General features: G+C 36.9%; 1 protein-coding gene across 2 annotated transcripts in view; it reads right to left on the bottom strand.

Annotated features, from left to right (window-relative positions):
• Positions 1-12,908, bottom strand: part of BDP1 (B double prime 1, subunit of RNA polymerase III transcription initiation factor IIIB) — a 53,029-nt gene that overhangs the window by 23,270 nt on the left and 16,851 nt on the right. Inside the window, exons 13-25 of one of the 2 annotated variants that reach the window (XM_030237013.2) lie at positions 12,808-12,884; positions 11,282-11,426; positions 11,046-11,122; positions 10,311-10,470; positions 9,820-9,902; positions 8,402-8,633; positions 7,142-7,323; positions 6,276-6,489; positions 5,583-5,770; positions 4,945-5,020; positions 3,337-3,452; positions 2,438-2,657; positions 1,715-1,902 (exon numbers count right to left, since the gene is read on the bottom strand). In XM_030237013.2, the coding sequence (XP_030092873.1) occupies positions 1,715-1,902; positions 2,438-2,657; positions 3,337-3,452; positions 4,945-5,020; positions 5,583-5,770; positions 6,276-6,489; positions 7,142-7,323; positions 8,402-8,633; positions 9,820-9,902; positions 10,311-10,470; positions 11,046-11,122; positions 11,282-11,426; positions 12,808-12,884 (1,958 nt within the window). Of the gene's footprint in view, positions 1-1,714; positions 1,903-2,437; positions 2,658-3,336; positions 3,453-4,845; positions 5,021-5,582; positions 5,771-6,275; positions 6,490-7,141; positions 7,324-8,401; positions 8,634-9,819; positions 9,903-10,310; positions 10,471-11,045; positions 11,123-11,281; positions 11,427-12,807; positions 12,885-12,908 lie in introns of both variants that reach the window. The other variant, XM_030237012.2, reaches the window with a different exon arrangement.

Consider the following 12,908-nt stretch of genomic DNA (forward strand, 5'->3'; position numbering starts at 1 on the left):
ACACTTCTGTGATAACATGCTTAAGAAGAATTGTAAACAAAAAGGAGTTGGAGAGCTGTAATTGCAACCAGAGAAGAGCAGAGAGAGAACATGTGAGAAGAACAACTCTGCATACATCAAAGTCAGTGAAGAAGGAGGGGCAGGAGCTGCTCCAGACACCAGAGCTGAGATTCCTCTGCAGGCTGTGGTGCAGCCCATGGTGATGCAGCTGTGCCCCTGCAGCCCATGGGGATCCATGGAGGATGCAGAGATCCACCCACAGCCCATGGAGGTGCCCATGAGAGACTGTGGAGTCCATCCTTGCCAAGATTGAGAAGCTGTCTGGACACAGTATTGGACAACCAGCTCCAGGTACCTTCACTGGGGGGGTGGGACCAGAAGACTTCTAGCAGACCCTTCCACCCTCAACCATTCTGCGAGTCTGTGAAACCTTCAACCATCATAGAAGACAAGAAGTTTGTCAAGTAAGGCCCTGGTCTTGCTAGCACAAAAACTCTGGGACATGATTTCAACATAACTTATGAAAGAGATTTTAGAGAGTTTTAGGGACAGATGCAAACCAGAAGTTAATTTCAGAAAGCAAAATTTTAAAATATATTTGGGACTGCTCTGTGTAAGTTAAGACTGAGCAAAATGTAGCTTATAACATTACCCAGAGCTGTCGCATGTAAGTGGCACTATCTGCTCATACTGCGTATACATTAAAAGCATCATCACAGGAAGTTCTACTACTGGAAAGAAAAATTGAAGAGATTCAGAATATATCTTACAGAAACATAAAGTGAGTTTGCTGTCTTCTTGTCAGTTCTCAATTATAAGGAAGTGCAAATGGCATTGCTCAATTTTTGGTCCACATTCATGGTGCACTGTACCCCAAGAATTAATTAGTGAGAAATTCAGACAGCTAAACCCTGGTTACTTGCTTCTATTCTCACCCATGAAGTACCTTCTAAAAAGGAAAATAGCCTTGAAGAAAACCCCCTAATCCTGTTAAAAATTGTTCTATTACTTAAGAACGCCACCTAGTGACTTGCACAGCACAGAGATAACAATTAGTACAGCTCAGATGCAAGTGCTGTATAGAAACAACTGGACAAATGCACAAGATTTTTAAAGTACTGTCGCAGCTTAACCACAGCTGACAAGTAAGTGCCATGCAGTCAGTCAGTCCCCAAACTCCAGGGAGGAGGAGAATTGGAAAGAAAAGGTCAACCTTGTGGGTTTAGATATGAACAGCTTAATAATCATAATAACGTAAAATATAAAATAATAAAAAGGATTGGCAGACACACAAACAGAGGGGAATAAAACACACAGAAACAAGTGATGCACAACTGCTCACTGCTTGCTGACTGACACCCAGCCGATCCCCAAGAACTGCTCAGCATCTCCTGGCCAGATGCCTCCAGTTTATGGAGTGGGCATGATGTTCCATGGTATGGAATATCCTTTTGGCCAGCTCCCACCAGCTGTCTGGCTGCGCTCCCTCACAGCTGCTTATGCATCTGCTCACTGGCACACCATGAGACACTGAAAAGTCCTCAACTCAGGGTAAGCCCTGCTCAACAGCAACTAAAATGTCAGTGTGTTATCAATGTTATTCTCATATTGAATCAAAAATGCAGCACTGTACCAGCTAATAAGAAGAAAATAAACTCTACCCCAGCTGAAACCAAAATTAAAGATTTTTTATTTTGAAAACAGGTAACTTTACCTTTCTGTGGTATCCTGAATGTTTCCTATAGCATCTGTATATAGACACTCTTCTTGCTCTCTTTTGCTGTTATAATTTGGTGATTTTATAGAAGAACAAAGTCTTCCTGATGTCATGCTTCTTGAATTTATGTCTAGATTGTCATTCTCGGCCAAATTTCCCACAAGCAACAATACCTCCGTGTCATCCTTTGATTTGAGAAAAAAATCTCCAACAATATTAGCAAAGTACATAAAAATTATTTTATTATTATAACAAAATATATCACCTGTAAAATAAAGTATTGCAAATTATGATCAAGTGGCTAACCTGACATGAAACTTCCTTTAAAAACTTCCAAGTACTTTATGATACCATCACTGCTCCTTGTTCCTCTAGGAAGGCATTTAGCTAATAAAGACAGATACTAAAACCAATATAGTCCTTCATGAGAAACAACCAAGAAGCTCAGGAGAAACCCAGCAACAGAATACAGCATGCAGGTAACTATTCGTGTATAATGAATATGACTGAAATGTCAAAATCCAAGTGAAGTCTTTGTATGTCTTATCAATGTGTCACTAGCAGGATTTTGGAAAACCCTGTAATAGCATGCAAATACTGAACAGGAATTCTTACTAGGCTGAAATTAATTAATGCATTTACAACAGCTTATTTAGATGCCTTATAAAAAGCTAGTGTGGACCCAAAAATCAGTAAGTGTAGTCAGAAATAGAAACTCACTTTTGAGAAGAGAAGGTTTTCAGATTCTTCTGCCACTGGCAGATTCTCTCCATGATTCATTTCTTCTTCATCTGGGGCAATGAGTTTTTGTACTACTGGAGATCCTTTTTTGCTGTATGTTCTTTCTAGGTTTGGTCTAGCTCTTGGAGACTCAATCCTTATGAGTTGTCCTGGTTTCAGAGCACTCAGCTTGCCTTCTTGGGAGGTAAGGTTTTCAGTACTGGTGAATTTAAAGCAAACAAACAAAACCAGAAAATACATACTTGACTTTCGCTGGGAGAGAAGAAAAGCACTTCTGCACTTAAGTTTTGAATTAATACTTGCACAAGAGACTAAGACTGCTTTGTTTAAGATTAATAAAATTTTATTTTCAAATATATTTCTCAATTATGGTTAACCTTGGAGCAGAAATAACTAAATGTCTTTGTCAAGGCATTTTTAACATAAAAAAAAGTTGTGTTGCTAACCACAGCAACATCAAAGTATCAGCAGTCTAACACACACTTAAGATCTTATTTTAACAACAGCGGCAGTAAAATAGAAAAACACATGGATGGACAAATGAAAGTCAAGTCTCTGACATTTTGCAAAATTTATATGTTACATATCTCACACGTGTGATTGCTACTTAAGCAAATACAGACCAAGTAATAAAAAATCTTGATCAGGAAGACTTATGACCTCATACAGATCGAGTATGTACTATATAAATAATAACAAACAGTGCAGCCAAAAAACTGTACTCTGAAAACACTGGAAGAAGCTGTTTGTAGGCATTGAAAATGAAATACTGTAGAAAGACAAAAGACAAGAAACAGAAGAATTGACACTTGCTGTGGTGTCTCATTATGCATAGACAAATGCTTTATAAATGCTATTTTGCTAATCTCAAACCTCACCTGCTTTGTTCAGACAATAAGGTTTCAGAAATAGAGAGCACCTGAGGCACCTCTTGCTGTTCCAGTTCCTCTTTGCTCAATACATCTGTTTGACACAATACGGCTTCATTTTCACCCTTTAATTTACAGTAAAAGAAGCATGAAGAAAAATAGAAGTACGTACGCTCCTAAAACCGACATATATTTCATATACAGAAATAGAAACGGTGTTATTTTCCCAACTGGAATAAAGGCTAGAACCATTTTGTCATAATTCAATTTATAAGCAAAAAGGAACAGAAGTCTTCATACTCCTGGGATACTTAGAGTTAAGTTCTTAAATAACTATGTGCACCCAAGCATTATGGGAAACACTCATCTATTCAGTATTCAATCAATTCCCTAATACGTGAAGCACTGTGGAAACAAGATACTTCAGCAAATGGAAAATCTTTGAAAACTGGACACTGCAGAGGGCAGCACAGACACACCCAAGGCACAATAATATAGCCTCAAGATCCAGAAGGCCTAATAAGCTTCAAATTTGTATTTGCCACACTGGTTTCACAAAGATGTCCTGCAAATGTGTCCTTCAACACTTCAGGCCTGTGACAGCTTGATTAGTAAAGAGGAGCATCAGACCTGCCCTGGTTCCAGACATTTGCCCAGTACAGAGCAGATGCATGTCCATGGTTCACAGACCACAGGTCTAAAGCAGCCAAAGCTGAACTACAAGGAACTATCTCAGCTAGGGGTGAGCGGACTGTGGCACTGATGGGAGATGAGAGATGAATGCAGGACACAAGTACTTCTCATAGACTCAATAACAAAACCAGCTGTAACCACTCCAAAACATCAGTCACTCTTGCAAAATTTAGCTGTATTCAAAATCTAAGGCAAGTCTACACAGATATCCCTACATCCATGACATGATTCATGTGCAACCCACAAAATAGTTAAAGAGAACACCTCACACTGTAAATGGCTTTTCAGGATTTCAACATCTTTTACAAGTCCCTAGTAAAGTGTTTGTGGGATACACAGTGTCATTTACTTGTATGAAAGAGAGGAGTATCAGGTATTGTAGTGGTGAAGCCAGTTAAAGATTATCAAATTAATAAAACCCCTTTTTCATACAAATAGCTGTCCCTCTGCCTTCACTTCAGACATTATACTAGATTGCTCAACACAGACTTGATTCATCCTAATAGGAAAGATGAAATGAGGAAAAAAGGTAACTCTTATGCATTTTTATTCTAGAGTTTGTATAAATGTGCATTTTTTTCCTATCCTGCAATTCAATCAAAAGCACATCATTTGTAAAAAAAATAATTACTACTTCAAGTTGTAGACCTTACTGATTTCATACCTACAATAGCTCAACTTACCACGGTTTGGGAATTTTTTTTATTTAATATATTGTCTCAGCTTCAGGCAATGCAACGTCTATGTTTTCATTTCCCTTCATAAAAGGGAACATGCATTTCAAACCAACTTTGAGGGCAAAGCCTTACTCTTAGTAAGGCTTACCGTGACAGTATTGTCCAACTCATCTTTTTGCTCTGCTTCAGGCTTTTTCTTGCTCTCATTTTCTGATATTTTTAACTCCTTCTTTCCAACAGTTCTTACCAAGTTTGGCTTGTACCTCTTGTTCTCTGCCAGCTGGATAGGCGAAAGAGGGGCATATTGATGTTCTTCTTGAGCGCTGTTTGGGTCATCAGTGCAAAGTTAAGATAGAAAAAATAATCCAAAACTTAGTACAAACACAAACACAGGTCCATTTAGTATTACACACAAAAACCACTGAATTTTGAGCAGAAATATTGTGAACTAAAAGTTCAGCTGAGTTTAAATTACAAACAATTTGTTCCAGCAAAAAATTTGAAGCACCAGTCTTCTAAATACTTCCAACGACAGAATTAACTAACTCACTGAAGGTATTAACTTACTGACTACTTGTTGCTATAAAACCAAAGCAGTTTTCACATGGTTTCGCTGATAAATAAACTAGTATTTTTCTGCTTACATTAAATGAATCCAGTCTTTCAGATGATAAAACAGTTTTAAAGTGAATACTAATTAATGTCATGCTTAGCATAGAAGATACTGAAATTACAGTATCACTGGTGTTAAACTCTGAGAATGGAAATTTTGTGCAGTATTTTCATTAGACTATGTTTGCCAGACGGCAATTCACTGGCACAATGATTTCCTTGTAAAATTCTTTCATTCTTATGGTCAAGGATCAAAAGTAGATAAGCCCTTACCCTGCAATAGTAGCAGAAATGTCATCTTGGCTAATTTCAGATAGGCAGAATTCCTGTTCACCATCCTCTGATCTTACAAATGTTTTTGGGGACTTACAACTTGGCCTCTCAGAAACCTCCTGAGAGTAAAGTGACTTCTCCTTTCCCAAGGATTCTAGTGCATTTAAGACTTCACATTTTCCTGCTTTCTGAAAAATGTAAACACAAGAACCAGAAAAAGCTATAATAATAAACCAAAAGGAGACTTTATGATGTCTATGAAGTTTGGTACTCACCACTCTCTGAAAAACTCAGAGACTTTTTCTGCACTCTCCTACAAACTCCTCTGTAATTGTTCACTAATTATTTCCCAGTCTTTCCAGGACAAATACACACTTTTTCTTTAAGTGAAAAAGCTTGAAATCTGTGCCATCTTTGATTAATACTTTTTCTTTCTTCCCTGTCATCTCTATAATGCCACTTTGGGTCAAAAACACATCTGGACACCTAACAAAAGATTCATCGTATCATCATATGCGAGTCATCTTCTCCTCACATATGACCACGTGAAAAGTACACAAGTTTTAAGGTAGAAAATTGAAGCTTTTGAAAAAATTGTTTCAAAAAGTTAACTTTGTATTTTTAAAAATCATCAGTACTTCATTTCACAAAACCAAAAGCTCACATATAACTAAAAAAAAAAAGAAGCCTTACATCTGTGTCAGGAGGGATGCTACATTCACTATTACACTGTGTCAAACTTTCTTCCTTGTTGGTATCTTTCTGTGATGCACCTTTACTATTTACATCCAGAACTTCCTTTCTACTAGTTGTTCTTAAATTTGGCTTTGGTCTCTGGAATCGCGTCCTCAATAGCGAAGCTGATGATACAACAGTTTTCTCCTCTTCCTTCTGAGGATGAGATTTCCTGCAAAAACAAGCAAAAGAACAATCAAAGGCATGGGACAATATGGCATCCTTGTATACAGCTCTCAGAGCAATAACATTAGTGACATGAAAAAGATCCAATAAAAACAGTGATCATCGCTAAATGCCTCTGTATCTTACAAACAGATAAGCAAAAAAGTTAACTGCCACTCCACTTGAGACCTGGAAGACAAGTTGAGACATTTTACCATGATACATAGATTTTATAAATACCTTCCTCTAATCATGTTTAAAACTACCTAGAAGACTTACCACTTACCTGTGGTTGACTAATTTTTTTAAGAGGCACTTTAACAGGAAACCAGACCTTGTACTCAAGGATCTAAAGTCACACTAGGATGCACTGTGAGACCAACATGGAGAAGACAATCACAGGGACTGAACACTAGAAAAGTGCATTTTTTTGAAAATAAGGCCAATAGTCCAAAGATCAAATTAACATCCAACAGCATATCAATTTAATGCTTACAAGCTCTTTGTTAGTTAAAGTCTAGTACTTTCTTGATTAAATATGTCTTTATAGATATAAAACTTGTTTGTAATGCCAGAGTTGAATGTAATAAAGTATAATACCTAGAGATACTGATAGCTTCAAACCATTCCTTCTCTTAAATGAAGTGAAATAACCTTACCCTGTACTAGAATCTGAAACCTGTTTGGAGACATCTGAAAATCCCTTTTCACTTTCATTGCTTTCTGCTTCTGAGGACTTTTCTTGGAAACACTGTCTTGTATTTGAGTTCATCTCAGAATCTGCAGAAACATCTTCTAACATCACACTGGATGGCTGAGTGCCTTCATGAACTGTTAAATCCTAAAATGAATAAAAGTTCCACTCTGTTAAGATGAAATATTTACTCAATTTCTCTTCTAGGAGAACAGGAGGAAAATGAGGAAGTTTAAATATTTTCTACAGAAACACTAAGATTTCTCTTGCTTCTTGTCATCCAACCAATTTCAGTGTCTACTATAAAACTAAAAAGTTCTTTCTCTGTATATCTGCTCTTTAAAGTGGTTAATCTTCCGAGGCATTTTTTCTTTGAATTTCTCTTTTCAGATCTGGTATCACAATACAACCAAGTCAGATATATTCCATTTCCATGTATGCTGGTTTTGACTAGGGTAGAGTTAGCTTTCTTTCACAGTGTTAAGTATGGGGCTGTGGCTTGAGCTTATGCTGCACACAGGGTTGATAATACAGAGATGTTTTAATTATTGCTGAGCAGAGCTTACACAGAGCCAAGGCCTTTCTGCTTTTCATATTGCCAAGCTGGAGAGGAAGCTGAGGGGGCATGGAAGGATGGGAGGGGACACAGTCAGGACAGGCAACCCAAACTGACCAAAGGGATATTCCATGTCCTTCTGAGGCATGAACAGGCACCTCAGCATGCAAAATGGGGGAAGTGGCTTTTGTCTTCCCAAGTAACCATTACGTGTGATGAAGCCTCACTCTTCTGGAGGTGACTGAACACCTGCCAGTTCATGGGAAGTAGTAGAAGAGTTTGTGGTTATGCTCTGCACACAGGTGTAGCCTCTGCTTTCCCTACTAAACCTTACTCAGGGTTATCTACCACTCAGGGGTTTATCTCAGCCCCTGTTTTCCAGCTTTTACCCTTCCAGTTCTGTCTCTAGTACTGCTGGTAGGGCAGTGAGCAAGTGAGCTGATACATGGTTGCTTACTGCACTTAAACCTGACACTATGGAAAACAGAAACCAAGTGCAAAAGCGATGAAATTTTATGACTATAAATTTAGTTTATTCTGAAATAATAAATAAAGCACGCAAAGCCTATCCCTACAAATTATGGAGTATGTACCTAGGCCTTTGTTACCAAGGCTTCTATTAAGGACCCAACAAAACAACATGCACAAGCAATTGCTCAGGAAACTTACACTTTTGAGGCAGGGATCATTGTTTTCATCTTGATGGTGTGTGACACCTTTTTCTGCTTCTCCACTTTCTCTTGTTTCCTCTTCAGGATCTTTTTCATCTATCACTTCTTTTTGCCTTGCAACAGTTCTTCCTAGATTTGGTTTTGGTCTCTGTATTCTACCTCTTTTTAGAGGTGTTTGATTCAACACAATCCGTTTGCTATCTTCTTTTAAACCAGCTGTTTCATTAGATCTGGAAAAACATATATGATCTCTGAAGTACATACCACATCTGAAAGTGGGAGGAGACTTGGAAAACAGATGCTTTTTTTCCTCTTTCTTTTAAATAGTTACTAACATACACTTACCTAAAATGCTTAGCTTCCTGAAAGAATAAAATTAGAAGTGTATCTACTAGGGACTGAGAGCTTAAATTTATGTTCGCCCTGCAATTTTCCTCATCCCATTGGTGACAGGATATGACACTAGAGAGACCCTTTTTCTGATCCATAACAGACCTCTTTGTTTTCATATCTAGTCTAGAGGCAGATGGACTTAATGTATTAAAAAAGAGTTTAAAAATATGTAAATATTCAGAGTTTTTCTTTGGTGAATTCAGAAAATAAATAAATAACTTTTTTATCTTACTAATGTAAAAGTATCAGTAGTGCATTACTGGAATGGTCAGATTCTTCTACAACTTTTTACACTGAGCATCAAGTCAAAAAGCAGGTTAATGAAAGAAGTAACTGAAATTTTTTTTCTGGCAAATTATCACACCCAGTTTATCTCCATCGATCCTCCTCAAGTATCTCCCTTTAAAAGACAAGCTTGAGGTTTTGGATTTTTATTTCTGTTCTTGGTTTAGGCTGTTTTGGGGTTTTTTTTTTGTGGGGGAGTATTTGGGGGAAAGTTGGCTTTTTTCAGTTTTTATTTTTTACAATCTCTTCCATAAAACATATTATTCCTTTTATACTACAGCTGCCACTCCACTGAAGAAAAATGCAACGTTTAATAAATATGTGCATTACATTGCCCACATATTGAAATTTTTTCTTCCTCTTATTTGACATCTAACAATTAACTACACTTAAAGAACATTTACTCCTATTGTTTAAATACTTAACCACTGAAATTGATGCATTTTAGTATTAAAAGTGAGTAGCTAAGACTTGTTTTAGTTTTTGAGGGACCAAATTTTCAGCTTTTTTACATTTACCATGACTGACTAATAATTTAAAAATACAACTTTAAAAATGAAAATGCTTAATATATGTTTCATAAATTAATGAAGATTCCTATTTTGCCCTCAATTTCTGTAGTGCAGAAGTTTCTTCAAAAACTTCTATAATTACCACACTACAAAATACTACCAGAAGTGACAAGAATGGTAAGTTGCAGGACAGCAGTGCTTATCTTCTTATTTTTCTCATACTTACTGAGACATTGACTCCAGGACTTTGTCATCTTTTTCTGCAGTATTTTCACTGGTATCATCAGATCTATTACCTTGGTCATTATTCTGAATAAAAATAGAGTATTATGACATGAACTGTATTACATTCAAAAAGTACAGCATCACCTAACTGACCAAGTAACTGCTAGTAAGAGGAGACAAAATAGATTGCTTATGACACACAAACAATTACAGGATAAATTTCTCAGTCAGACAGGTGCAGTAAAAACTACAGCAAACACCTGAAGCTGTACGTGCTGCAGGACATGAAAGACTATTGGTATCTACTGTTTGTGTAACAACCTCTGACCATAGCTGAGGTTACTAAGCAATACCACAGTACGCCTGAAAGCAGGTTAAGCAAGCGGCTAATTCCTGTTCATACTCAGGAGCAAAAGAAGTAAAGAAAAAAAGATAACATTACTGTTGTATCCAGCAGCTTATTATCTTCAGTTATGTTACTTTATTTAATACCTTCTCAGTTTCCCCCTTGGGCTGTAGATGGGATATTTTATCATTTCCTGCATCTTTTTCAGGCTCTTCTTTCCTTCCAGATGCTCTTGTAACATTAGGTTTAAATCTCTGTCGAAATCCTCTAACTATTGTCTTTGCAATTGCAGTTTTTTCAGGTTCTCTGCACAAAGGATCCACAACAGTGACATTTACTCCATAATATTCAAGCCTATAAATACCATACAGTCTTGTACAGATTTCTTTACTTAATTTTGTTGTCTTCAGAAAGATTTGCCCAAACTTGTGCAAGTTGCTTCACACAAAAACAAGCTTTGTTTAGTCTTACAACGCATGAAGACTCAATTTATCTACATATTAAAAAGAGATTAATTTGTCACACGGATGAGGAATTTAACTAGACTGCATATCACAGCTGCTTCTGCAAGCACCATAAGCAGAGCCATTATCTGATAACTGAGGCTGGAAGGAAAGCAAAGCCATAGTTATCACTCTCCCCCTCTCAAATTACAGGCATTATTGGTACTTCAATGATTTCATATACTTTCCAGAAAAGAAGTATATACCATCTACCTTAGTACCACCTGATATCATCCAAAAAAATGCTAAAGTCAATTTTGAAATTTTCATTAAAGCTTCAAAGTTATTGCTATCTTTTTCAAGGAGAACTATATGGAATAAATTAACAGTTACACTCAGTTCATATCAGGAGACTGGAAAAGTGATCTCAATACTTACTGAGATGCAGTATCCAAATCCCTGTTTTCTACACCTATGGCTTCATTATGATTTCTTCTACACTCCTCTTCAGAGCACTGGAATTGAGGCAAGGAATATTACTGTTTGACAAGTGTGCAAGTATCATAGTAGCAGTTCCCAAAATGTTATTTCTGTGGCTGGCCTACAGTATCCCCATTGAGCAAAAAAGATGCAGCATCAAGAACAACATACTAAGTAACATTTTTCTTTCTGACCTTTTCACCTGCATTTGCAAGGGTTGGAGAAGAAGTTTTGGCTTCCATTTTGTCTTGAGTTGCTGTCTCCCTCCTTCCAGATGATCTCACCAAATTTGGTTTAGGTCTTTGCAAGCGCCTTCTATCTGCTGACTTTTCAGTTTTCCTTCAAAAATAAAGAAAGGTGGCATACATTATTATCAAAGAGAAAATTAAAGTCTTATATGGTTCAAGATGTACCTCAAGACCATCACAGACTGCATGGGTCAAGACACTGCATGCAGCAAGACAATAAACAGAAAAAAAACCCCCATTGCATCTTTCTGATACTAAAAGACATGCTGCGAAGTTATGAAAAGAGCATCAAATAAACTTTAACTTTGCTGGCTCTCAGTGGAATCTACTTCAAAATATTTTAAGGAAGTATTTCCTGTTGTTAAATAAATAGGAATATTTTTTTCTCCTTGGGATTCACAATTCATGTCAGTGTGATTAATTTTATATAGAAACAATATAAAATTGCCTTATATACAATGTTTTGCATTCACCTCTTCTGTCCCCCCATCCCCTTTCAAAGCTATCTCAGTCATGGAAAACTGGAAAACCAAACTTTTTTTTCAAATACCTTGTCCTACTGCCAGCATCCACATCTTACTGAAGAATAGGATACGTACATCACTTTCTTTGTCTTTAACCACTGCAATGGCATGTCCTGGGATTCACACACTGACACAGCCCTACATCTTATCAATAATCTTCAGATTGGGAACTACTACCTTTTCTTATATTCTCCCTAGAACAGGACAAATAAAGCTTTGACAGTCTTCATCATAAGAGTGAGCTGCCCTTCAAAAAGGGAAAGACAGAAGTATGAAAACCAATTTAGCAGCAACTAGTACCCCATCTCTAAATCACCTTTAAAAAACTGTATCATGAAATAAGAAGTTGATGATTATGCAAAAATGGAAACCTTAGGCACAGATGACTTCATATACAATTTCTCAGTACAAGAAACAGTCACCAAAATTAACTTCATAAAGTAGTACAGATAAGACAGAGAGTAACTTCTATTTTAGATGCTTGCACCACGTTCCGAAGAGGAACAGTTTCCAAATAGTAAAGAAGAAATACACCATACATATGATGTGTACAGCTAATAAGCTCTGATAGACAACTATGAATGTCAAAGAATTCAGTGAGGCCCTTCTATTAAAAAAAAAAAAAATTAATTTCACAGCCAAGCTTTACCCACAGTGTGGCAGAGTTTTGTCATTATCTTGCTCTTGCTGGTTGTAGAAAGGCTAGGGGCTTTTTCTCAAAGTCTAGCTAAGTCTTTCTCCCTATTCCTATCTACCATTTAGATCTTAGCTAATGCACTGCTACTGAGTAATCAAAATTTCTACCAAAAAGCTTCACTGAATACAGAAAACAAGTCATCACGATCTCCTGACTGGTTCAACCTTCTATGGTCAATTGGAATTATATTCAAATTGAGTAGATACAGGTTTAGTTCAAATGCCATCACAAAGTAAAGTAATTCTACTTACTTTGTTTCAGACTGCGAACCACATTCTGATGCACTCTGCTTTCCATCTGGTTCTTGTGAGTGATGTGTATCTTCACTCTGAGGGAGAAATGTTGTAGAAAA

The sequence above is a fragment of the Serinus canaria genome, chromosome Z, assembly GCF_022539315.1.
Source record: "Serinus canaria isolate serCan28SL12 chromosome Z, serCan2020, whole genome shotgun sequence".
In the NCBI taxonomy this organism is placed as follows: domain Eukaryota; kingdom Metazoa; phylum Chordata; class Aves; order Passeriformes; family Fringillidae; genus Serinus; species Serinus canaria.